The 26,909-nt window shown below is 36.4% G+C and overlaps 1 protein-coding gene across 3 annotated transcripts in view; it reads right to left on the bottom strand.

Annotated features, from left to right (window-relative positions):
- Positions 1–26,909, bottom strand: part of GPC5 (glypican 5) — a 1,454,838-nt gene that overhangs the window by 1,183,990 nt on the left and 243,939 nt on the right. For all 3 annotated transcript variants that reach the window (XM_081551127.1, XM_081551124.1, XM_081551126.1), the window contains exon 3: positions 44–738. In XM_081551127.1, the coding sequence (XP_081407253.1) occupies positions 44–738 (695 nt within the window). The remainder of the gene's footprint in view (positions 1–43; positions 739–26,909) is intronic.

The raw sequence follows: 26,909 nt of genomic DNA, 5'->3' as shown, positions 1-26,909 counted from the left end.
TGTTGCACTCTAAGAAAGCAGGAAATGTTGAGTGGATGCTTACCTGTTCTGATAATTTCTGCCCATCAAGGTGAGCCTGCATCACAGCATCATTAACGAGCAAGTGGAAGTTCAGCAGAACATGTTCAATGTCATAGGTCCCATGCATGGCATCTGACAGCTCTTCCAGTGACCGGATGTACACATGCCAGTGTGGGTTAAGCTCTGCCACGTGTGCCAAGCAGCCTCTCACGACATTGAGACAGTACCCCATGCAAGGCTTAGTGAGAGCCAGGCCTTGGCAGTGAGGGCAGTACTGCATCCTCAGCAGGGCTCTGCCACACTCTTTGGAGAAATGCAGATGGTCTGTGGTATTGATGACTTCAATGCCCAGGTTCAGCGCCTGCAGAAACGTGCGGCTGGGCAGCAGTGACCGCCCCATCTGCCCCAGCACTCTTTTGGGAATATTACCAAATGGGCTAATGTCCCGGCGGGCCATCCGGATGCATTCTGAATATTCCAGGGAACTGTCAGTCACACCAGGGTTAATGAGATGATTGTAGACCAGAGGGAAAAGACTGTCAAAGAATCTGTTTACAAATTCTTCAGGATTAACATCCGCACCAAATAAATAGAGCCCTACATCGGTGAAGAGCTCCTGGATGGAAGCAGAGGCCTCTAGGGCCATGTTCCTGTAGGTGTTGCAGAAAAGTATGCTGGTGTAATTTTCTGCTTGTTTGATGAGAGTTTCGAGGGTTTCTATAACAAAAACAGAAGTAAAGGATGAAAAGGCTTAGTATTCATATTAAAACTGTTCATCCATCTGCTCCAGACAGTAAATGAGCTCAATGCAGCAAAACCAACCTAAGGATCTAAATGGGGATGCTCAGCTTACTAAACCCAATTGTGCTTTCCCAGGAAAATGACTGGTGGAAGGCGGGCATCATGCACAACACACATGTTTTATAGACAGGTATTTCCTAGCATCAAACACAAAAAGTATAGCAATCAAAAAGAAGTTATGGGTATAGTAATTTCTTATTAATTTTATTCATAATCATTTATAACCCACAAATGACAAAAAAAAATTGTCACTAAGAAAACAATTTCCAATCATGAGTTCAATCTTTATGAAAGAAAATGACATGAAAATTTGATTCAACATCTACTATATTTTTTATGGTTTCTCTTTTTTTGTTTTCAGAATGAAAGTTAATAGATCATAAACTAGTTACTGTAAACAGAGGTTAAATTTCCAGAGGGAAACCTGAACATCATCAGGCCTCCAAGAAGGTTCAAATTAAAAGAAAATAAAGCATTTCATGACTAAACCATCCTTAAAATTGTCAAACCTTGTTAAGAAGCGAGAAAGTCATGAGTCATATTAATTGATAGAAATAAGTGTGTGACCACCTTCTGAACTGTCTTGTGATCTTTTGTTTTTATCATCTTATCTTCAAAGACTTTACTGTGGGACATTTTATTATCTTATTTCTTTAATAAATGCTTCCAAGTTAATTTCTCCACAGAAAGAATGGAGAATAATTTATCCACAAATTAAAGGAGACTGCAGTAATCAGCAGGGCTTCCCGGCTCAGAGGTGAAGAATCCACCTGCCAATGCATGAGATGTGGGTTCAGCCCCTGGGTTGGGAAGATCCCCTTGAGAACCTACTCCAGTATTCTTGCCTCGGAAATCCCATGTACAGAGGAGCCTGATGGGCTACAGTCTATGGTGTCACAAAAAGTCAGACACAACTTAGTGACTAAAGAGCAGCAGCAGTAGTAATTAGCAAGTAAAAGCTGTATTTCAAAAATGATAGCTTTAGGCAACAGCCAATCACCTTGGATATCCTAGCAATTACATTTCAAAATTAGCCTAAATACGATACTAGACTGTGTCAATATATAATTAGCTATAAAATACATCAATAAAATTATCTCCCATAACCACAAAATCATACAGTAATTTTAAATTAGGTTGTAAAGACCACATCAAACCACTGATATATTACAAAAAGAGATGAAATAACAGTAGAATAAAATGGAATGATAAAAAAACAGAGTTACCAGGAGAGCTATTAATGAAGTGAAACTGTGTCATGAATATGCCATAATATCCTAAAAACCAGCAAAAGAAACACTTTTTTTTTTCCACAGAGAACACATATAAAACATATTATACTATATATTCTGATTCTAATTCTGAGATGGATTCATATTGTGTCCCCAGCTTGAGTGTGATATATCAGTTCAGTTCAGTTCAGTTCAGTCGCTCAGTCGTGTCCGACTCTCTGTGACCCCATGAATCGCAGCACGCCAGGCCTCTCTGTCCATCACCAACTCCCGGAGTCTACCCAAACCCATGTTCATCGAGTCGGTGATGCCATCCAACCATCTCATCCTCTGTCGTCCCCTTCTCCTCCTGCCCCCAATCCTACCCAGCATTAGGGTCTTTTCCAATGAGTCAACCCTTCACATGAGGTGGCCAAAGTATTGGAGCTTCAGCTTCAACATCAGACCTTCCAATGAACACCCAGGATTGATCTCTTTTAGGATGGATTGATTGGATCTCCTTGCAGTCCAAGGGACTCTCAAGAGTCTTCTCCAACACCACAGTTCAAAAGCATCAATTCTGCGGCGCTCAGCTTTCTTCACCGTCCAACTCTCACATCCATACATGACCACTGGAAAAACCATAGCCTTGACTAGACGGACTTTTGTTGGCAAAGTAATGTCTCTGCTTTTAAATATGCTATCTAGGTTGGCCATAACCTTCCTTCCAAGGAGTAAGCATCTTTTAATTTCATGGCTGCAGTCACCATCAGCAGTGATTCTGGAGCCCAAAAAAGTAAAGTCTGATACTGTTTCCCCATCTATTTCCCATGGAGTGATGGGACCAGATGCCATGATCTTAGTTTCCTGAACGTTGAGCTTTAAGCCAACTTTTTCACTCTCCTCCTTCACCTTCATCAAGAGGCTCTTTAGTTCTTCTTCACTTTCTGCCATAAGGGTGGTGTCATCCGCATATCTGAGGTTATTGATATTTCTCCCGGCAATCTTGATTCCAGCTTGTGTTTCTTCCAAGGTGCAGGTTATAGACTAAATATTTGTGTCCCCCCAAAATTTCTTATGTTGAAAGTTAATTTCCAGTGGGATGGTATTTGGAAGTGGGGGCTTTGGGAAAGTGATTCGGCCTGGGGAATGGACCCCTAGTGGATGGGATTACTGACCCTATACAAGAGACCTCCGACTGTTCCCTTGCGCCTTCTGCCAAATGAGGACACGGCCAGAAAATGTCCATTTGTGAACCAGGAAGTGAGCTTTCACCAGACATGGAAACTGCCAGTACCCTGCTAAATTTTTGTTGATAAATCACCCCAGTCCATGGTACTCTGTTATAGCAGCTGAAACTGAGACCGTCCCTCTACACTATAATCAAAGGCAAGCAACACTTTCAAAGAAGTTGCAACTCTATTACAGCACAGACACTTCGAATAAGAATTTTTTTCTTTTTTAATTTGATGTTTAATGCACTTTGATAAGCCTCTATGCTATTTTTATGGCAGTTAACATACAAGTGATTAAACAGTAACACATAGCTAGGCAGGACTCCTGTGCTTACCCATACCTCTCCAGCACCCACTCGAGTATAAACTATGTATAATCTACACACTGTGCATGTGTGCTAAGTCGCTTTACTCGTGCCTAACTCTTCGAGACCCTATGGACTGTAGCCGGGCAGGCTCCTGTGTCCCTGGAATTCTCCAAGCAAGCATACTACAGTGGGTTGCCATGCCCTTCTCCAGGGGATCTTCCCAACCCAGGATCAAACCCGTGTCTCCTGTGGCTCCTGCATTGCAGGCATATCTTTATTGTCTGAGCCACCAGGGAAGGCTTCAATTGAGGTCAGCTACTCTGACAATTGAGACTGTATTAAACACGAGATTTTCCAACTGCCCTGATCAGCTGGGTTGTGCGGGGAAACTACAAATCACTGGATCTCTGCACTGAAATTCGGGAGTCTCTATGTGACAAGCAGCCTCGGTTATTCTTTTGGCTTGACCTGCTTTTGAAACTGCAATTACAGGTTATCTATGACATGTCCTCTCTGCAAGCATTCCACCACAGCAGTCTGACCTCAGGAGCTGCAATCTCTACCACCACACTGCTTCTAGAGATCCACAGGAGTGAATGTGAAAGGGAAATTAAACCTTTGTGGTTGGAACTAAAATAAAACTGCTAAGATTACATTTTTTCAATAATACTGGATCATTTTTCTCAGCAATTTATGGCTATGAATTGTGAGGCTGCAAATGATTTTATTTACCAAAAATTGTTAAATAGCAATGCTTGCAAATAATTTAAGCTTTTTTTAAAGATAAAATAAGGATCGATGTAAAGAAACCCATATATCACAGTCACCTTTACATGCATTCCACCAGGTTTTCTAAGGCATGTACTCTAGAGGTATGTATTTGTGTTTGATACCTGACATATGCCCTGTATGGTGAATGTAGAATGCTACCCTAGGCAATACAAGTGTTCCATCTGATTTCTGCTAACTCTAAATGATGAACAAACACACAATTTTTTACAAAAAAATTTAAGTGAAAAATAAAAACATAAATTCCAGTCCCATTAAGTTATAATCTACAGTGATTCGGGTATATATGGAATTTACCTTTTCAGTTGTATAATTAGTAGGTTTAGGAAGTTAATTTATTTTATAAAAGCAATATTGGGAATATATTTAATATTTAGAAGCATTCATTCAAACTAAAAATGAAGATATTAGTTCTAAATAGCTGTTTCTTTATAGGACTGCATTATTGGCAGTAAACTAAGTTGACTACTGTTTGAGATAGTAATTAAAAAATAAATTTCTATAAAAAAGTCTACAATCTTTATTTCAGACTGGTTTTCCTCTGATTTAGCTTTATTATTTAAACAAAATGACTAAAATCTGGGGAAAAGTTTAAAATCATATTACAGCAACACTTAAAATTTCCCCTTACTATTATATACATTAAAATTTTAGTTTTCTTAACTATATATTAATTTTACTACCCCTTTGCACACTCTGAAATATCAATGTTCTGATTAAATACTGAACACAAAATGGCTTTTAAAAATAGACTTATTTTACAATATTCTTCACTGTGCAATTAACTCATCACAATATAAGGATTTTTCTTTCAATCTGTGTTGAATCTAATATTGACATAGTCCAGTTAACTGAATTTCCTAAACATATACTAGGCATGCATTTTTTAATGTGTTCTTTGAAATGTTCTTAAATCCAATCAATGATGAGAACTGTTGCTCTGCATACACTTCTTCTTTATTGCCTAGAGATAAATGTACTTTTGTGAAACTTTGGACCTAACAAATTCATAAACTTTAATTTATAAACACAAATCAGAAACTGAACAATCTAGAAGTCAATAAATTGGATGATTTTGTTAGTGATTTTTCTGAAAAGTTCATAAAATCAAAAGTCACATTTACTAAAATTACTTGTTTGTATTAACTCTGAATTTGCAAGAACTATCACTTTGTTCTACTTTGTTTACTATGAAGTTGTGTCCTTCCGTTTTATAGAATTAATGTTATGATTTTAACAAGAATTTAAACTTGTCAAAAGAATTGTCAAATGAACAAAGTATTTTGCAGCTCTGAAAAAGAATAACTGACATTTAAATCAGCATTTACAAATCCAAAGGTAGGATGGGTACTGAATAATTAATCAAATCTACTTAATTATTAAAAAAAAAAACCTATACATTGTCTTGACTATAAAATTTTAATAAATAAAAAATATTCCTTACTCAAGCTACACAAGTAATAGCTTTTTATTGATGTGCCAAAAACTTAACATATTTATAATAAACATTTGTATGATTTGTTTAAAGAGTTTAAGAAATAGCCTAGAAAAAATGATCTTCTTGCTGTTTTTCCATTGAGAATTTCAATAAGCTCTTCTTTTCAGTGAAACCAGATTAAGTCTACCAAGACAGGAAATTTCCAACTTTCCTTTTAATGCCTAAGAATGGTTGATTGAATTGAAAACTGCAATCTAATAATTTAATAAAAAACATAATTTCTCACAGCTTTATGAGAAAATTAATTTATGTATTATCTCTTTAAGTAGAAATTGAATTTGGAATGCATGAAGTTTTTCTTCATCTACTTCAGTTTTCAACATTAACATTATGTGAAAATTTAATAACAAAACACCTATGACTAGAAACTTTATGTTAACTTTTTCCAGCACACATTCCTTTCAGAGACATTTTATTATAGGTACAAAGAATGACTGACATTTAAATCAAGGATTTAAATTTAAATAAAACTGGTAGAGAAAAAAAATCAAATGATTTGAAATTAAATTTGACAAATTGCAAAATCAGTGCAGAGTTACACTCAGGTAGGTTTTTTGCACTGGGAGAAACAATACTTATGGGGCTTTTTACTGCTTTAAAGATTAAGTTGATTTCAAAACTAATGATCATGAAATAACTGCTATAATAACCTCCCCACCATGACATGAACTGACATTTTATGACCTTTTTCATATTTCATATTTTTATCATTTTCTATATACGAACATTTTAAGATACAAAATTTGAAGAGACTTTTATAATTTAAGGCCATAGACGTCCTCAAATATAGCAACGAAAAGATGAAGAAATATTAAGTCATATCAACCATGGATAATCATATGATCTTACAATGTATATCTGGGTTGAAGAGAAATTTTTAGAGTTAATTTATGTATTTGTGCATTACAATTCTCAAGTCACAGATTTTGTTACTGCAACAGATAATTCATTGCTATCCTGCGATATTAGAGCTAGTTTATGCCAGAGAACTATGTATCTCTCTGTACTGCATTATAGATAGATGAACAGATAGCTAGATCATTTAAAGAGCAATTTCTTGACCAGTTTTTATCACAGACATATTACAATGACGTGTAGTTCCTCCTGCTCTTTCTTTGCAAAAATGCCTTCCAATGATTTTAAAACAGTCACACATAATAATTCATTTAATTATCAGGTCACAAAAACTACTCTGAAGATATAATAAAAGAAGCAATTACCTATTTCTCTAGTCCATGTTTATACTGAATTCATCCCTATGATATTTGCAAATTTCTTTAATTTTTTCATATAATAATACACTATAATAAAATATATAATAAATGCTTTCCAGAATATTAATTTAATGACATATTTTAAACATTATAATTTATAATATAATTCTTTAGAAATTAGTCATCTATACAAATAAATAGTGAGTGGTATATTAATTTGTATCACCAAGAATTAACATGTTGGTAAGTAACCTAGTCTCCTAGGATAAGCACTGTATGGAAAAATGCTTTCTCAAATTTTCTCCTTCCTCATTTTCCTTCCCATTAATTTAGTATATCATGGTGCTTCATATTTATTTCTAATATCATCTTGTAATCATTTATTTTCTAAAAGTTAACTTATGATATTAGCAAGAATTTAAATGCAATTAAGCATTTGTGTAACCAATAAAATCAGGGTCAAACAATGCACAGCAGATTGTTTCTTGAATTATTGTGGGTTGAAGATTTTAAATCAAGTCTAAGCCTTCTAAGAATCTTTAAAATAAGTCCAGAAACACAATCTAGAAACACAAAACAGTCATAAGGAACAGTATCTCATTCTCTAATACATATGACCTTCAACTTTTACACAGAACAAGAAGTTGATATTCTTTTTGGTGTTTCCTCTCCCTTTTTGGTTAGTTTTATAATCTAACACACTGATCTTTACTTCAATAAACAAAACCCTTTATGGTCATTCTCTCATAGTCTTTACTCTCATTTTCTTTTTGACCTCTCAAAAAAATGAGATGTTCTGTATTTTCAGCTTATTCTGGCATATTGTCTATTCTGTCTTTGATACACTCACATCTAGCTTATTTTGCCACATAGTACTCGATTCATCCATTCAATCAGCATTTTGAGCAACTTCTGTAGACCTCAAAGCTACAGCTAAAAACCATACAAATTTTTGTCCTCATGTGGCTTAGAATCTAAAAGGTAGGAGAAAATTATAAAAGCAAATAAATAAATATGACTTGTGTGTGAAGCTAAGTACTATAAGAAAAAGAACGGTAAAGGACAGGAAGTGATGTGGCAGTAACTTGGATGACTTTAGGTCAGTTTGTCCATAACCAGTTCAATAAAAGACAATTAACCATAGGTAAATCATCTGATTGATCTATTACCAATGGCAAGCTTTCTGAACTTACCAAATATCTCTAAACTCTTCAAACTATATACGATGTTTCATCATTTGGCAAATTAAAAAAAAATGATGTTGGCAAACTGGTTTGGACAAATTGACTTTTTACTGACTGACCATTTCATATAAGGTGAGCAGGAAAACCTCTGAGGCGGTAATGTCTGAGCAGAGACCTCAGTAACGCAACAGAACCAGTCATGAGGAGAGGGGGCGTGGCTTGCAGATTCCGAGAAACTGGACTGCAAGGTTCTGAGCTGTGAAGAAGCTTGTTGACTTTGGAAAAAACAGAGGCATGTCACTGTTACTGGAGACCAGTGAGTGAGTGAAGAGAAAGGTCAGAGAAGCAGGCAGGGATCACGGCAAGCTCACAGAACCTTGGAAAGGGGTTTTGGGTTTAATATGCATAATAAGAAGCTACAGGATAATTTTAAACATGGAGGAATGTGATATGGTTTGCATATTAAAGGATCTGGTTTGTACATTAAAGGAGAATCAACTTTTGGGGCAGTGGCATGACTGAAAGCAGGAAGTCCAGGGAATGGACTTCAGTAACACAAGTATAAAAATAGTATGAGTGACAAGCACTGGGGGTTGTACTATAGCGGTCGTGGGGCAAGTTGCAAAAGTGATGGCATTGACCATATGTATTGCATGTGAGCTAAATCACTTCAGTTGTGTCCAACCCTTTGCAACCCTATGGACTAGAGCCTGTCAGGCTCCCCTGTCGAAGGGATTCTCCAGGAAAGGATACTGGAGTGGGTTGCCATGCCCTCTTCCAGGGGATCTTCCTGACCCAGAGATTCAGCCTGTGCCTCATGTCTCCTGCATTGTCAGGCAGGTTCTTTACTACTAGCACCACTGGGAAGCCCCATATGTACTGAGGAATAGCCAAAAGGACTTACGGTCATATGGCAAGTGTAGGATGTAGAGGAAATGAAGGACAATTCTGAAGACTGCACCTCAGCACCTGGATGTGCACTGATGCCATTAACTCAGATAAATAAGACTATGGATACATCATGTTTGTGGTGTGAGCCAGAAATTAAAATTTCTATTTTGGACATGTTAAGATTGATGTAATGGCAATTAAAAATTCAAACGATGGGGAAACTTGAGGTTGGTGATATAGATTTGAGAAGGAGGAGTCATGGTGCTGGATGAAATGACCTGAAGAGAAAAGATAGGAAGAGTGCAGAGATTAAGGAAAACGAGTGCAGCCAGCAGGAAGCATGGGAATGAGAAAGCAGTGAAGGCAAGGGAAAATAAGGAACGTGGAGTCTGCAAGAAACCAAGGGAAGAAAGGGATTCAAGAAGAAAAAAAGTAATCCATCATCTCAATGCTATTAAGAGATCACCTGAGATAGGAATCACAATTGAGAATGGAAGCTGACAAGAGACGCTCTTACTGACATTGCCCAAAGCTGCCTCAGCAGAATGTGAGCACAGAATAGAATAGGAATTGAAGCAACTAGGCGCAACTTTCTTGCAAATGTTTGCTGTAATGGAAGTAGAGAACCCAGGCCAATGCCCAAGGGATATTCGAGGTCAAGGGGTTTTGTGTTTTTTTGAAGAAGGAGACTTTACTGGATGTTCCTACACTAATAGGAGTAATTTGATAGGTAAATGAAAATTGATGACTAAGGAGAGGGCATGGGAACTGTGTGAGAAAATCCTTTGAACAAGAAAATCAATGTGATCTAGGAACATGGGTCTGCTGCATTGCATTGCAGGTAGATTCTTTACTGTCTGAGCCACGAGGGGAGCTAACTATAATTATTTCTGTTTTTGAAAACTAACTAATATTATTGCTATAGCAAAAATTAATGAAGAGCGAGCCCTAATGTGTTGTGCTAGAATCAAATAAGCTGAGTATTTCCTAACATTTGGAATTATTAACTGAAAATGTCATCTTTATGTCTGAAAAATATATGTGAGACCTTTATCACCAGACACTTGTGGAGAAGGAAATAGAAACTCTTGCTCTTTTACCATATCCAATCCTTTTTTAAAAAGTTTACATTTGAAGAGACTGCAAAGGAAGATGCAGTAGGATTTAGTTAGACTGAGAAAGTCAAGTTCCATGCAAGGTAAAGTTTGAGAAAAGGAGAATTGTTGCTGGTGATGGTCTGCAAATCCCATTAAGGAAGGGTGGAAGGTTTGGGCAGCCTGAGATAATTGACAGGGGCTTTCCTGAGGCACTGACATGGTTCAGAGGCCTCCCGCAACTTCTTCCTAACCAAGTGCAATGCTCTTCTAAGGCTCACACTCTCTGTTACTCCAGTCCCTACGTTTGGTGATAGTCTCTTCCATCTGCGTGATTCTTTTTTCTCCCTTTCACTCACTCTTCTACATCCTAGACCAACTTTTCCAAAGCCATGGTTCTTGTTCCATATGACCTCACTCAAACAGTAGTAAACAGTAAACTCCCAAGCTAATGACTCCCAAATTGACATACATTGCTCAGTGATTCTCAAAGTTTTCATTGCAGGATGCTTTATATTCTTACAAGTTATTGAGAAACATGGACAGCTTTTTACCATGGTGGGTTACATTTATAAATACATATTATTTTAAAACTACAATTTGATTATTTAAAAATATTTACTGATTACACCTAAAAATAAGCAGAACAAACTATCACATTAGAATAAATTATATATTTTGTTACAAAATGACATGTTTTCCAAAACAGAATGCTTGTGTGAAGAGTGGCATTATTTTATATTATTGCAAATTTCATTACTGCCTGGCTTAATAATCAAGAAGAGCTGTATTCTCATATCTGCTTCTGAATTGAATTTGTTATAATATGCTGTTTTGGTTGAGATATATGACAAAAATTCAGCCATATACGTATATGCAGTTGCCAAAGGAAGGTACATTTAATTTTCTTTTCAAATAATTATTAGCTTTCTTCTTTGATATTATACCAAAACTTGACAAGTGCTTAATTGCAATGTCCCATTGGTCTTTATTTCACTATAAATGGTTTGGTCATTCATGCATAATTTTGTAATTTATGCACTGACATTTGAAAAGTTTTCGTTCATGCATTATTCAAAATTTCCCAATGCTGACACACATCATCATATCTGTAAGTATTAGGGAATTTTCAAGTTTATGATGACTGCTATACGTTTTCTAAAATTCCAATTTTCTCTTAAAATATCAAATGCTATCACTGGCAACAAAACTATAAGTTGTTTTTCTTGAAGTGGCAGGTTCATCTTGTCCAAATTTGAGAAAATGTCTGCCAGATATCCAAGTCTGTACCATCATATTTTGTCTGTCAATCATTTTTTTCCCACAAAAAAGAAATATATTCAGGAAAAGAAGTGACTAGATCAGCTTGCAATTCAAACAATTGCATAAGTGCCTTTCATCAAGACAGCCATTAAAATCCAGTATGCAGAAGATGTACTTCATGTATTCTCTTATCTCACAGAATACAGAAAACATATACAATTGTGGGTTGACATTTAACAATATTAATAATTTTTACAGCTTCCTCAGGACATTCTTCAATGAAACTAGATTTTTTTTTCCTGCAAATCTGTAAATGTAAAGAATATAATGACTACAAATGCAGTTTGGTGGCACTAATTTAACTTGTGCTAAAGATCTAAATGTTTTGCTCACTATTGTGTTTGCACTAACAGTGCAAAACCCAGTACAGAGAAATAGGCAAAGCAAGTCTTAGTACCATGAACATTGTTTTGATCTCCTATACATCCTAAAAAGATTTCAGGAACCTCAGATTACACTCTGAGAATTGATGTTGGAGCAAAAGTTTTCTACCTGGAGATCTATTTTTCAATGCCTTAACATCAACCTGAATCTCTCTTTGCCTCTTATTCCCTTCTACTTTTCTCAGTATCTTTCTTTCTTATCTCATAATCAGGATATATATATTAGCCTTAGAAACATGCAGTCCTGAAACTTTTACTTCCTATTTCATCCTTCCTTTCACCTATTTATTTAAACACAACGTTCACTCAAGAACCATGTCCAAATCCAATAGACCTAAGCAAAGCAACACTATTTACATTATAGGGTCTCTGAAACATGCCTAAAAGGATATCCAAGTGCTAGAAAAGCCATGTTATCAAGTAGTGTGCAGCATTTTAAATTAAGATGAATCAGTTGGATTTATACTCCAACTACATAATTATATTAACCTCAATCTTTCCTTCTAAAGTCAGCTCTATACAATCCACAAGCTCACAAAAGCAAAGGATTCCCAGCTAACACTGCTGGTATCCTCTAAATAGCTATGGAGGCTCTATTTACTTTATCTTTGTATTTAGTTGTATTTATTTATCTCATTGGGGCTTACCTGGTAGTTCAGCTGGTAAAGAATCCATCTGCAGTACAGGAGACCCCAGTTCAATTCCTGGGTTGGGAAGATCCCCTGGAAAATGGATAGGCTACCTACTCTAGTATTCTTGGGCTCCCTTGTGGCTCAGATGGTAAAGAATCCACCTGCAATGCAGGAGACCTGGGTTTGATCTCTAGGTTGGGAAGACTCCCTGGAGGAGGGCATGGCAACCCACTCCAGTATTCTTGCCTGGAGAATCCCCATGGACAGAAGAGCCTGGTGGGCAACAGTCCATGGGGTAGCAAAGAGCTGGACACAACTGAGCAACTAAGCACATGACATTTAACTCATGTTAAATCACTGAAAGTCATTGATCATACTTATTACTTCTTGATCATACTTATCTACTTTAATTTATATCCTCTTCTAGAAAATTTTCATGGATTTCTTTTCCCCAAATAGCAAAGTATTAATAAATACAGATGTGTATCTAAGCATTTTATATCTTCCCTGCTTTATAGTTCCTGGGATATTTACCTACAGTATAGTGTTAAAAATACATTTTTTGTTTCTATTAGATTTAAAGTAATGGGTAAGGAATTTCACTATGCAATATAAGAATAGTCATATAAATTCACACTAAAGTAAAATATTGATAAAGTCTAACAGTTAAGCTCTAAAATTAGGAAACTAGAAAAAAAGAGGTTTTAATTCCACTCTGTAATCTCTTGATTTTAGAATATCTTAGCCATGGTCCTCTAGAACAGCTGGATCTCATTGCCAAGTGTCATGTTGAATGCTTCCTATAGTTACAGACTAGCAAACAGAAAGAGATTGAAAGCATTCACTCCAAAGTTACAGGCAGTTTAATAAATATACTGTTTCTACCTTGACAAGAGAGTAACTCCCTCAGAAAGTAGGCAATCTTTTAGACCATTACATTCTTTTCAAATAGTAGAAGAAAAAATTGCAATACCTTCTGATAACTGAAATGGGTTATAAAGCACAAAATCAATCAGACCAAGAAGAGTCTGTTTTGCTACAACATCCATTCCTACTTTCATAGATGTTATCAGAAAAATATTCCAATAGTAACATAATAAAAAATAGAAAGCACGGTATGTAACCATTATGTGATTTACCTATAGGATGCTAGCAATCCTTTATGAATTTGCTGAAAATCTAATTTTTAAATTGTGCTCAAAAGACATCTTTAAGAAATCTAAAATTTAAATAATTATGATTTCAAAGGTACAACTTTAGACATAATATGGATTTTATTTTGAAAATAAATGAAATCCCTCTTCATCAAATATTTGTTAAATAAAATTGATAAAGCATATTGGCACAATTTTATTGAATAAGGTCAAAGCATTTGAATTTCAAGTATATAAAGAATGCAAAAAACAAAAATGACAGCTGTACTAAATTTCATCTCCCAAACGCCCCATGATCAGTTCAGGGATTTTAAGCTCTCTCCTATTACCTATGACTGATTCATGTTAATATTTAGCAGAAACCAACAAGATTCTTTAAAGCAATTATCCTTCAATTAAAAAAAAAAAAGAAAAACAAATACAAATAAGTCCTTCTGACAAAGAAGTTCTAGAACTTTTCTCATGTCCCACTGCTATGTTTAATTAATCAAAACATAGTATATTGTAGCTAATGCATCAAATGACATAAAGTTGGAATTAAAATATATTTCTTTTTTTTCTTTCATTTGTTTTTATTGGAAATTGATTTTAGCTTCTGTGTGGAGGTATAGTAATGCATCTGAAAATAATTAAAAAGTAGAATTTATCATTTAGGAAGATGCTAATCAATATTGAGTTTTAAAAGAAGGATCGTGTCATATTTTACTAACTTATGACTCATTCATTTCATTGTATTGCACTCATCCTTATAAATCCTATTATATTTCTTTCATACTGAATCTATTATCCATGATGCTTCTTATATCTTTTTAAAACAAACTCCAATACAGTCATTAGCATTATTTATTGCAACAGCTTTTCCTGCTTTGTTCATGTTGCAGTTTACACTTGTCATTGTGTGGTGGTGGTGGTGGTGGTGTAGTTGCTAAGTCATGTCTGACCCTTGCGACTCCATGGACTGTACCCTGCCAGGCTCCTCTGTCCATGGGATTCTCCAGGCAAGAATACTGTCATTGTGTGCTATGTACCAAGTCGCTTCAGTCATGTCAGACTCTTTGCAACCCTATGGACTGTGGTCCACCACATTCCTTGGGATTCCCCAGACAAGAATACTGGAGTGGTTTGCCATGCCTTCCTCCACGGGATCTTCCCCACCCAAGTATCAAACCCACGTGCCTCATGTCTCCTGCACTGGCAGGCAAGTTCTTTACCACTAGCGCGACCTGGGAAGCCTACACTTGTCATTACTGTACTTCATTTTGTTCTTCTCTGTTCAATTGTAATTCAGATTCCATTCCCACATTCTCAAGTTGTTCCCTGTCCATCCATGCTGAATTGTTTTAGATGAATACACATTGTGTTCTTGATTCCATCAACAGCTGAAAGAGTACTGCTCACTCCTAGACCTCAGGAGATGAAGGGCCAGCAAACTCCCTGCTCTAACCAGACCACAGAACAGTGTCTTATCAAAACCATTAACAATATCTTGGAAGTTTCAATAAAGTCACATTTTCCCCCCGCATATATTTTGTAGCACAATATTTTCAAAAGCCTCATTATAGTTAAGAAAATTGTTCATTATCCTCAAAGCACAAAGCCTGTTTCAATGTTCCAGAATGAGTAAATTATTCAGACAGGATTTATTGTGCATGAGGGATGGAACAAAAGAGGGAAAAAAAAAGGACTTGGTAAAGTTTTACCAATGATATTTTAGTAAGACACTTATATAATTCCATCTAGTTAAGCTACTCCAAGTTGCTACCCAGGGTACTGTACAGCTTTCAAGCTATACAAGAACTAATTTTTTTTCATTATGTTTATAAATATTAATACACATACAGTATTCTCTCCAGTATATGGGTCTATAAAGCCAGGTATGGCCTAGCATTCTGCAACATTAAATTAGCCAAAGACTCTCATTGCCTATAGCATAGTTTCTTGAACTATAATAGGCATAAAAATTTCTTCTGGCTTTTGATTCATTCAAGACATTTAGATTCAGTAGGTTGGGATGGAGTCCAGAAATCTGTTTTTAACAAGCACTGTAAAACCTGGCCTTGGTGTTTCTAGAGGTCTGAAGAGTAGGATATATAATGTTCTTTCTTGCATGGAGCCTGACCTATTTTTCACTCTGATCGTGGCCACTCATCTTCCTCTCCCCTCCTACCTCCAACTCCCTTCGGCTTTCAACACACACAAAGTTGATGCTCACAACAGAGATGTGATTCTGTTTCGCTCTTCCAAGCATTTACACATTCCCTTTCCTCTTCTATCCTTTTCTCCATGGAATACTTAAACACTCATGCTCCAGAATAAATGTCTTCTCGTGCATTAATTTCCGTGGCCCATCAGGCTGCCAGCTGCATATTCTACTGTTGCACCACTGTGTACATGTCATTGTATGCCACTGTGATACATAATGCACTATGTTCTAATTATGTGCTTATTTTTCCCATGTGATCCACTGCATATATGGATTATGAGGTCAAGGACCATACTTTATTCACCATATACCTCTCCTTCTGAGCACCAGGCCTGAAACATAATAGGCATAGATCAATTGTTTATTGAGCAAAAAATTAAATGTTACTATGGTGGTCCTTTCTCCAATATAGCCAACCACTCTAAACTCTTAGTTAAGTCAGAGAATTGTGAATTAAATGTGTCAAAGGTATATTTTATGGTTTCTTTTTTTAAATCATCGTGCTTACTGCAAATTTAGTTATGCTCAATTTGCTTAAGGAGACACCTTGTGTTTTATTGTATTTTGGTTTCTATATGTCCATTAGTTTTTCTCCCTACTTAACAATTCTTTTATGTAATAAAAATAGTTCTTGGGAAAAAAGTCAGCAGTCATTAACTGTTCTGATTCACCATTCAGATGTTCAGATTTATATAGTTAGTGAAAGCACAATTATGTTTGTTTGTTTGTTTTATTGTGAAGGGCAAGTTTCCCTGGATTAGACTAGACAGAAAAACAAGTAAAATAAGTATTAGAAAATTTTATGTAAGAAAGGGGGATAGGAATTTGGGGTGGTCTTTGCTTGCTCCAGTTAGGAAACAATACATGAAATGAAATGATCGGGCCAAATGGCAGGGTGTTGAAAGGGGCTATGAAAAGAAATTCCAACCAACAGGAAGGATTCTTAAGTGTCTAGAAACCAAAGCTTCTGCTTTAGGCTTGGATTCACTCTCACTATCCTCAACCTTTCAGTAAGTTTCTGTTATATACAACAAATGTGGGTTAATGATGCACTGGGAGATTTGAAGGAGAAAGTTGCAACTTCTCTGCTCCTGCGATGTGGGAGTGAAGAAGGAGCAGTAACTTCAGGAAGGAAGAAAGGTGGCAAGTGCCAAGACGTCAGCAGGGGTTGGAACCTGGAGCCGGAAGCAGTGATATGAATGCAAGTTCTCTAGGAATACTTGCAAACAGTGGGGTGGGTCTTGAGTTTATTATAAGAAATTGTATAATGATTTAAAACATTTCATCTGGACGTTAAAAGGAAGCGTGAGCCCAGGAAGCGCTATAAATCTCCAGCTTACATGTCTACACAGGTGTATAGAAGCCAACCATTTACACTTCCCAGCCATTGTCTTGCTTCCAGTTCTGGCTTTGTCATCTACCACCTGGACTTTGGGCAAGTTATTTAGCTTTTCCATATCCCCATTTCCTTCTTTATAAAACAACAACAGTGTCTACATCATAGCGTCAATATTAAGATTGTATCAGCCAATTTTTTGAAAAACCCTTAAATAGTACCTATCAGACAGCCTTCTAGTTTCTCTTAAAAAAAAAAAAAAAAAAAATATATATATATATATATATACACGTATATGTATATATGTATGTATATAAAGCTCTGAATGAAACTCACATCTGCTTTCAGATTTTCTTCCCCATGTCCTATACATAAATCACATTTACACTTGTATAATAACACAATCACAAAGCTGATGAAGTGATTCTTTAGAGATTTGCATATAAAATCTGTGGAATAAAATGTTATGATTATATTACTTAATGTAAAGTGCTTTTATTTCTTCATAAAATACTCCTAATATTCAGTCTTATGGTTGGGAGCAGGAAAAATGTAAAAATCAGGTCATAAACTCTGGTACAGGGAAAAGCCAAACTTGTCTCTTTGGGGCCTGGAAGGGGAGATGCAGAGGGCCGGAGCTGTCACTTGGGTATAGAAACTCTTCCCCTGTTGGAGTTGAACACACAGGAGGCAATATCTCCCAGGAGCACTTCCTTATCACATCATATCCTTTGTTCATCCTTTGGTCTTCCCCTCTCAGCTGTCAGCTTCTTAGGAGCAGGGGATGGTATCCTTAGTAAGTATCTCTGGGTTCCATATGATGCTTTCTGCAAGTGTTTGTTTAACTGATCTACACTGTCTTCCATTTTTCTTTTTGGCTAATCCCAGTGGTAAAGAATTCACCCACCAAGCAGGAGACGTGGGTTCGATCCCTGAGCCGGGAAGATCCCCTGGGGAAGGAAATGGCCACTCACTCTAGTATTCTTGCCTGGGAAATCCTAAGGACAGAGGAGCCTGGCAGGCTACAGTCCATAGCCTCACAAAGAGTCAGACATGAACTAATTGTTTAGTGACTAAACAATAACAACGTTACCCAAAGGGATGTCCAAACACAGATTTATCAATAGTATATTCGACAAAGCAGAGGAAATGGGGGGGAGGGATGATTTTGAAAAACATTTCATATTTTATGTTCTCTCCCCAAAAGGAGATTATCAAAATGAAAAAGCAAAGAAAATAAGAAGATTATCTAACTTTTTTAGACATATTTCAATTTAGTGCATTATTTTTTAACTGCCTATAAGAAAGTAATAGTTTCATTTATCAGAATATCTAAAAATCTAGATCCTACTTGATTCCCTCTATCTGGTGGTGAACAGAGATTTTTATGAGGCAGATCTTTATTTATTGTGCTTCATTTATTGCACTTTGCAAATGCTGTGGTTGTTTTACAAATTGAAGTTTTGTGGCAATCCTGGATGAATCAACTCTATCAGAACCATTTTCCAATAGCATTTGCTCATTTTCTGTCTCTGTGTCACATTTTGGGAATTCTTGCAGTATTTCAGTTTTGTTTCATTAATTGTTATGCTGATCAGGGTTAGTAACATCTTTGATGTTACTATTTTATTAGGTTGGTGCAAATGTAATCGTGGTTTTGGACTATGCATTTTAAATCATTATAACTAGACTCAAACACATCTTTGTTACCCAAAATAGGAACCATTACAATTAACACATTTTTGCCAATGAGAAATAAGATTGTTTATTCCTGTAGCATAAAAATTCATGCTTTGGGATTCAACAAACTCTTGGAAAGCATTCTGCCTCCTGCTGGTTGTAGAAGCATTTTCCCTGCAAAAAGTAGTTGAGATGCTTGAAGAAGTGGTTGGCAAGAGGTCAGATAAATATGACAGATGAGGTAAAACTTCATAGCCAAATTCATTCAACTTTTGAAGCATTGGTTGTTCGACATGAGGCCAGGCATAGTCGTGGAGAAGAATTGGGCCCTTTTTGCTGACCAATGCCAGCAATGGCATTGCAATGGCATTGCAATTTTCGGTGCATCTCATTGACTTTCTGAGCACACTTCTCAGATGTAATGGTTTCTCTGGGGTTCAGAAAGCTCTAGTAGATCAGACCAGCAAGTAGACCACCAAACAGCGGCCATGACCATTTTTTGGTGCAAGATTGGCTTTGGGGAGTGCTTTGGAGCTTCTTCTCAGTCTAACCACTGAGCTGATCATGAGAGAATCATCTCCTAGGCAGGTTGATAAGAAGTCTAGGGGTCCCTAAGGAGAGAGGGGTCTGGAATTCTCAAGGAGGAAAAAAGGACAAACTTTTTTTTTTCTTTTTTACTCTGCATTCCTTAGTCATAGTCAATTATACAACTCAGTTTAAACTCTATACTAGGGATTATACAACAACAATGTATCCAGCTGGAGGACAGTTTCTCCTTCCTGAAAACCTTCTGACTAATCCTGATATCTTAAAATGTATATTATGGGAGTGGGTCTGGAGGATCTTTCTATTGTCAAATGCTAATCCTGTTATCCTAAAATGTAAATTATGGGAGTGGGTCTGGTGGGGTCTTTACAACCTCCAGACATTCTTTTGATTCAGTGTAATAATTAATTAGAGAATATATAATTCCATTGCTAACACTAGCAGGGGTGTACTCTTTCTGCCTCCTTCTGATGTCTATGTCAGAAGCTTTCTCTATCCCTTCTATACTTTAATAAACTCTATCACAAAAAAGCTCTGAGCGATCAAGCCTCATCTCTGGCCCCGGATTGAATTCCTCTCCTCCGGAGGCCAAGAATCGCAGCTGTCTTTTCGTGGTCCAGAAACAACCTTTCAGTCATCTCCGGTTGTCATATAATATCCACCTTTTGTTATACGTCACAATCCAATGGAGAAATAGTTCACTGTTGTTGAGTAGAACAAGAGAAGATAACACTTCAAAATGATGATTATTTTGATTTTTGGTCATCTCATGAGGCGTCCACTTATCAAGCTTTTTCACATGTCCAATTTGCTTCAAATGCCAAAAGACTACAGATTGGTCAACACTGAGTTCTTTGGTAAGTTCTCCTGTAGTTGTAAGAGGATCAGCTTCAATAATCCTCTCAATTGGTCATTGTCAATTTCTGATTATATCCACTGAGTTCCTCATCTACAAGACTCTCCTCTCCTTGGTAAAACTTCTTGAACCACCACTGCACTGTATGTTTGTTAGCAATTCCTGGGCCAAATACATTCTTGATGTTGCGAGTTGTCTCCACTGATTTGCACCCCATTTTAAACCCAAATAAGAAAATCACTTGAATTTTCTTTTTGTCTAACATCATATTCCTAGTCTAAAATAAACATAAAACAATCAGCATATCATTAGCAAAAAAAAAAATAAAGCACAAAATGTGCATTAAAAGGATGTGCAACATAACCACATTTATTTAAGAATGTATTACAATATCAAATGCAAAGTTCCACAATGCAAACCCACAATTATTTTTGCACCAACCTAATAATTGCTTTGGGGTGCTATGAACTGTACCCACACATGCCAGCCAACTTAATAAATGTTGTTCTCATTCTGACTACTCCACTGACAAGCTTTTCTCGCATCTCTCTCCCTCTCTTCTGGTCTTCCTATTCCCTGAGACACAAGAATGTTGAAATTAGGCCAATTAACAACTCTATAATGGCTTCTAAGTGTTCAATTGAACAAAAGAGTTTTATGTCTCTCACTTTAAACCAAAAGCTAAAAATGATAAAGGTTAGTGAGAAAGGCATGTCAAAAGCCAAGATAAACTTAAAGTTAATCCTCTAAGTTAGCCAAGTCATGGATGCAAAGGAAAAGTTCTTGAAGTACTGTTTCAGTGGAATGAATGATATTAATAAAAATGTGAAACATCCTTATTGCTGATATGGAGAAAGTTTTCGTGATCTGGGTAGATGATCAAACCAGCCACAACTTTCTCTTAAGCCAAAGCTTAATCCAGAGCAAGCCCCCAACTCTCTTCAATTCTATAAAGGCTGAGAGAGGTGAGGAAGCTGCAGAAGATAAGCTGGAAGCTTTTCTTGTCGGTTCATGAAGTTTAAGGAAAGAATTTATTACCATAACATAAAAGTACAAGGTGAAGCAGCAACTGTTGATGTAGAAACTACAGCAAATCACCTGGAAGATCTAGCTAAGATAATTAATGAAGGTGACTACACTGAATAAGGTATTTCTGATGCAGACAAAACAGCCTTGTATTGGAAGAAAATGGAACCTACGGCTTTCATACCTAGAGAAGAGAAGTCAATGCATGGCTTCAAAGCTTCAAAGGACAAGCTGACTGTCTTGTTAGGGGCTAATGCAGTGGGTGACTTTAGAAGCCAATGCCTAATTACTATTTTGAAAACCTTAGGGCCTTTAAGAATTATGCTAAATCTACCCTGCCTGTGCTCCACAAATGGAACAACAAAGTCTGAATGACAGCACATCTGTTTACAACATGGTTTACTTAAGCTCTTAAGCCCTCCATTGAGAACTACTGCTAAGAAAAACAGAATCCCTTCAAACTATTACTGCTCATTGACAACCCACACGGTGACCCAAGAGCTCTGATAGAGACGTACAAGGAAATTAATGTCGTTTTTATGCCTGCTAATATAACACTCATTCTATAGCCCATGGATTAGGAAGTCTTTTCAAATTTAAAGTCTTATTGTCTAAAAAATCCATTTCATAACACTATAGCTGCCACAGAAAGTGATTCCTCTGATGGATCTGGGCAAAGTCAATTGGAAACTTTGTGGAAAGGGTTCACCATTTTAAATGCCATTAGGAACTTTTGTGATTCATGAGAAGCAGCCAAAATATCAACATTAACAGGAGTTTGGAAGAAGTTGATTCCAACCCTCATAGATGACTTGGAGCGGTTCAAGACTTCATGGAGGAAGTAGCTGCAGACGTGATGGAAACAGCAAGAAAATTAGCATCTGAAGTGGAGCCTGAAGGTGTGACTAAACTGCTGCAATCTCATGATCAGACTTTAGTGGATGAGGAGTTACTTTGTATGGATGAGCCAAGAAAGTGGTTTCTTGAGATGGAATCTACTCCTGGTGAGGTGCTGTGAAGATTGTTAAAAAGACAACAGAGTTTGACTACTAAATAAAAGTTAGCTGATAGAGCAGCAGTGAAGTTTGGGAGAATTGACTTCAATGTTGAAAGAAGTTCTACTGTGGGTAATATGCTATCAAACCACACTACATGCTACAGAGAAATTGTTCATGAAAGGAAGAGTCAATTCATGTGGCAAACTTCATTGTTTCCTTATTTTAAGAAAACGTCAGGGTCACCTTCTGCAATCACCACCCTGAGTCAGCAGCCATCAACACTGAGGCAAGACTCTCTACCAAGCAAAAAATTAGGACTTCTTGACAGTCAGGTGATCAGTGGTATTTATTAACAGACAGGCACTTTTTAGTTAAGGTATGTACATTTTTTAGATATAATGCTATTGTACACTCAATAGATTACAATATAGTGTAAATCTAACTTTATTACTGGGAAACCAAAACATTCATGTGACTTGTCTTATTGCGATATTTGCTTAAGTGCAGTGGTCTGGAATGAAACCCACAATATCTCCAAGGTATGCCTGTGTTATCTTCCCTTTTGTCACACTCCTGCCTCTCCCTTTCATCTCTCTGTTAATTTCTCCAAGCGTTACCTCTTCCAGAATCTCTCTCCAGACTGAAATATTTTGCTGCTGTGCCATCTTATCATCTCTGGCACTTGACTTTGACATTCCTCATTTTACTCATTTGTTTATTCTTCTTCTCTCTCTCTCTTTTTCCTTCACCCCCACTGATCACCAGCACTTGGAAAACAAAGTCTTATTCAACTGCAATATGTAATATTTTCTAGGATGTTTGACACAACAATACTCTAGGAAAAAAAAAATTCTGTTAACCATTTAACCCAATTGAAGATTTTGTTTCTTCTTTAAGGAAAATATACTCTTTTATTTTTGCATCCAGGCTTTTTCAAGAAGCTGGCTTACCATATTCTTTATTTAAATGAACATTTATATCTTTTTGGCGACTTCTTTGTAGGGAAAATTTGAACACAGTGTAGAGGATTATTCACTCTTACATACTATGGAATCATGTTCTATTGATGACTGTCATATTAAACTAAAAATCATATACAAGGAAGCAAAAAAGGTAGGAAGGAGGGAAGGAGGAAGAAGGGGAAGATATTTAAACGTTCAGTTCTTTGATGGAAATGAAATAGTTTCTAATATTTCCTACAACTTGAAAATGAAAGATGTTTGTATGTATGTGAACATACAATTAAAATTGTCAGAAAAGTATAAAACTAGCATAAATATCCAGGAGCTTCTAGTATTGACTTTACTAATTTATTCCTCTGTTTCACACTAATGCTGAAAACATCATCACTGGACTTCAAGAAGATCAAACCAGCCAATCCTAAAGGAAATAAACCCTGAATATTCATTGCAAGGACTGATACTGAAGCTGAAGCTGCAATACTTCAGTTACCTGATGCGAAGAGCCAACTTACTGGTAAAGACTTTGATGCTGGGAAAGATTGAAGGCAAAAGGAGAAGGGAACGACAGAGGATAAGATGGTTAGAGAGCATTACTGACTCAAGGGACGTGAATTTGACCAAACTCTGGGGGGTAGCCAAGGACAGAGGATCTTGGTGTGCTTCAGTCCACGGGATCGCAAAGAGCTGGACATGACCTGGCGACTGAACAAATGTTGAAACATCTCAGCTCATATAATGACCAGTTTTAGAATGACAATACCAAAATATCCAGGTCAAAATTTTAAAAAATTCCTGAGATTGACTGTTCCGGCTTTGTTGTTTTCCCATATAATGTCAAGTACCTGAAGCCACAAATAGAGTTTCTTCTTTTCATAAATACGAAATTCAGTGATATCTATAGAGGCTCAGTAACAAAGTTAAAAGTACAATGTCTACTACAATTAATTTTAAATGTCACTCTCTGGCTTGCACTGTAAGACAAGAAATATTAGTCTGGGACACCTGTCTAGTAGATGAATGGATTTTATTTTGTTGTTTCTAAGTCAGTGCAATAATGGGAAAGAAAAAAAATGCAAATAAATTCTATAAAACTGATGATGCTAATGCTTCTTTGGTTATGACAATATCAACACCCACTTCTATCTTTTTTTTGTCCTTTATTTCTTCCAGTCTCATTGAGACACAATTGACATACAGCACTGAATAAATTTAAGGTGTACAGCCTAGAGATTTGACTTAACATAAATCATGAAATGACTCTTGCAATAAAGTTTAGTGAAAAGCCATCATCTTATAGATACAAAATAAAAGAAATAGAAGAAAAATTTTCCTTGTGATGACAATGCTTAGGATTTACTCTCTTAATGACTTTCATGTATAACATGCAGCAGTGTTAATTACAATAATCATTTTGTTTTACATTACATCTCTAGTACTTATTTACCTCATAACTGGAAGTTTGCACCTTCATCCAATTCCCCCTACCACAACCACTTGCCTCTGGTAACCACAAATCTGATCTCTTTCTGTCAGTTTGTTTGTTTCATTTGTTTTGAAATAAAATTGACCTACAATACTGAGTTAGTTTCTGGCGCACAATACAGTGATTTGATATTTCCATATATTTCAAGATGATCACTATGATAGCTATAATTATTGGCTATAATCCCAACACTGTACATTTCATATTTGTGACTCATACATTCTGTAGCTGGAAGTCTGTACCTCTTAATCTACCTATTCATCTCCAGTCCCTAGACCCCTCTCTTCTGACAACCACCTACCTGTATGTTCTCTGTATCCAAGACTGTTTCTGTTTAGTTGTTTGCTAATTTTTATTGTCTTATAGATTCTACATATAAATGAAATCATACAGTATTTATCTTTGTCTGAATTATTTCACTTAGCATAATGCCCTCTATGTCCATCCACGTTGTCACAATGGCAAGATTTCATTACTTTTTATAGCTGAGTAATATTCCATCACGCATATATATACACCATATCTTCTTTATCCATTCATCAATTAGTCTTGGCTATTGTGAATAATGCTGCAATGAACATTAGGATGCATATATATATATATATATATGTGTGTGTGTGTGTGTGTGTGTGTGTATATATATATATATATATATATTCAAATTAGTGTTTTTTCTCCCTTTGGAAATTCCAGGAGTGGAACTGCTGGATCATATGGTAGTTCTATTTTTAATATTTTGAGGAAACTTCATACTGTTTCCATAGTGGCTGCACCAATTTAGATTGTGACCAACAGTTCATGAGGGTTCCCATTTCTCTGTACCCTTACCAACACTTGTCTTTTTATTCATTTTGGTACAGCCATTCTGACAGGTGTGAAGTGATATTATGGTTTTTGAGTTGCATTTCTCTGATGATTAATTGCTGGTAGTTAGAATAGGAGTCCAAGATGGGGAATAACAACAAGGGAAGTTGAGGATCTGAGTGAGAACCTCTGGTCCTGGGCATAACCAATCAGGTGAATGCTGGTACCATCACCTATTTTTCATAGGTGATAACCAATCATACTCCACAGAGACGAGACAAAAAGTATAAAATGGGAAACCAAGCAGAATCGGGGTGGCTTCAGGGGTCAGCCTGTCCTTGCTCACTGTTTTCTGATGCCTGCTTCCCGTTTCAGCTGTAACTGAACTCTAACTAGCTTGTCATTATGAATTCAGCCTGTTGTCCGCTTAATAAAATTCTGCCTGTTTGAGCTACAAGTGGTCATCATTCCAAATCTTTGTTATGACGAGTCCAGAACTGAGGAAGAGGAGCATACCAGCCAGACATTAATGATGTTGAGCATCTTTATGCGTCTGTTGGCCATCTGTAGGTCTTCTTTAGAAAAATGTCCATCCAGAAACTCTGCCTATTTTTAATAGAATTTTTTGGATGTTGAGTTGTATGAGTTCTTTGCATATTTTGGATGTTAACCCCTTATGGGATACATTGCTTGCAAATATCAATATTTTCTCCCATTCAGCAGAGGGACTGGACTTTTCATTCTGTTGACAGTTTCCTTTGCTGTGCAAAAGTTTTTTATTTTGATGTAGCACCATTTATTTTTGCTTTTGTTTCCCATATAAGTTGTCTATTTGTATAGGACAGCAAAGAGGATTAGAGGTTTTTTTAATCCTATCATTTTAATCAAAGAAGGAAACATTTTGGCAATTTCATATCAAGTTAGTTCATTTTTCAGAACTGTCTGCTGCCTCTGGGGGATAAATAATTATACTGAAGTTGCTCATCTTCCACAGCTTAACCTGCAACTTCAAGTGGGCATCATCTCAGGTACTGAAAAAATATGAGGTTCTCAACATTCCAAATTATTAGTTGAAGCAGATCAGATGAGAAAACACAAGGACTGGTGGTAGGAAGGTATGGAAACTACACCCATCTATGCTTCTAGTTGACAATCACTGGGTTTTTTTTAATTAGATATAAATACTTTGTGTTCTTTTTCAGTAAGATTTTGTTTTGCTTTAATCTTCCAGAATGAACTTTCTGATTTTGATCTCCCAACCCTGACTGTCCTACATT

Source organism: Giraffa tippelskirchi, chromosome 12 (assembly GCF_054371585.1).
Source record: "Giraffa tippelskirchi isolate mGirTip1 chromosome 12, T2T-mGirTip1v1.2.pri, whole genome shotgun sequence".
Lineage (NCBI taxonomy): Eukaryota > Metazoa > Chordata > Mammalia > Artiodactyla > Giraffidae > Giraffa > Giraffa tippelskirchi.
Note: the sequence above shows the minus strand (reverse complement) of the source record. Positions and strands in the feature narration are given on the sequence as shown.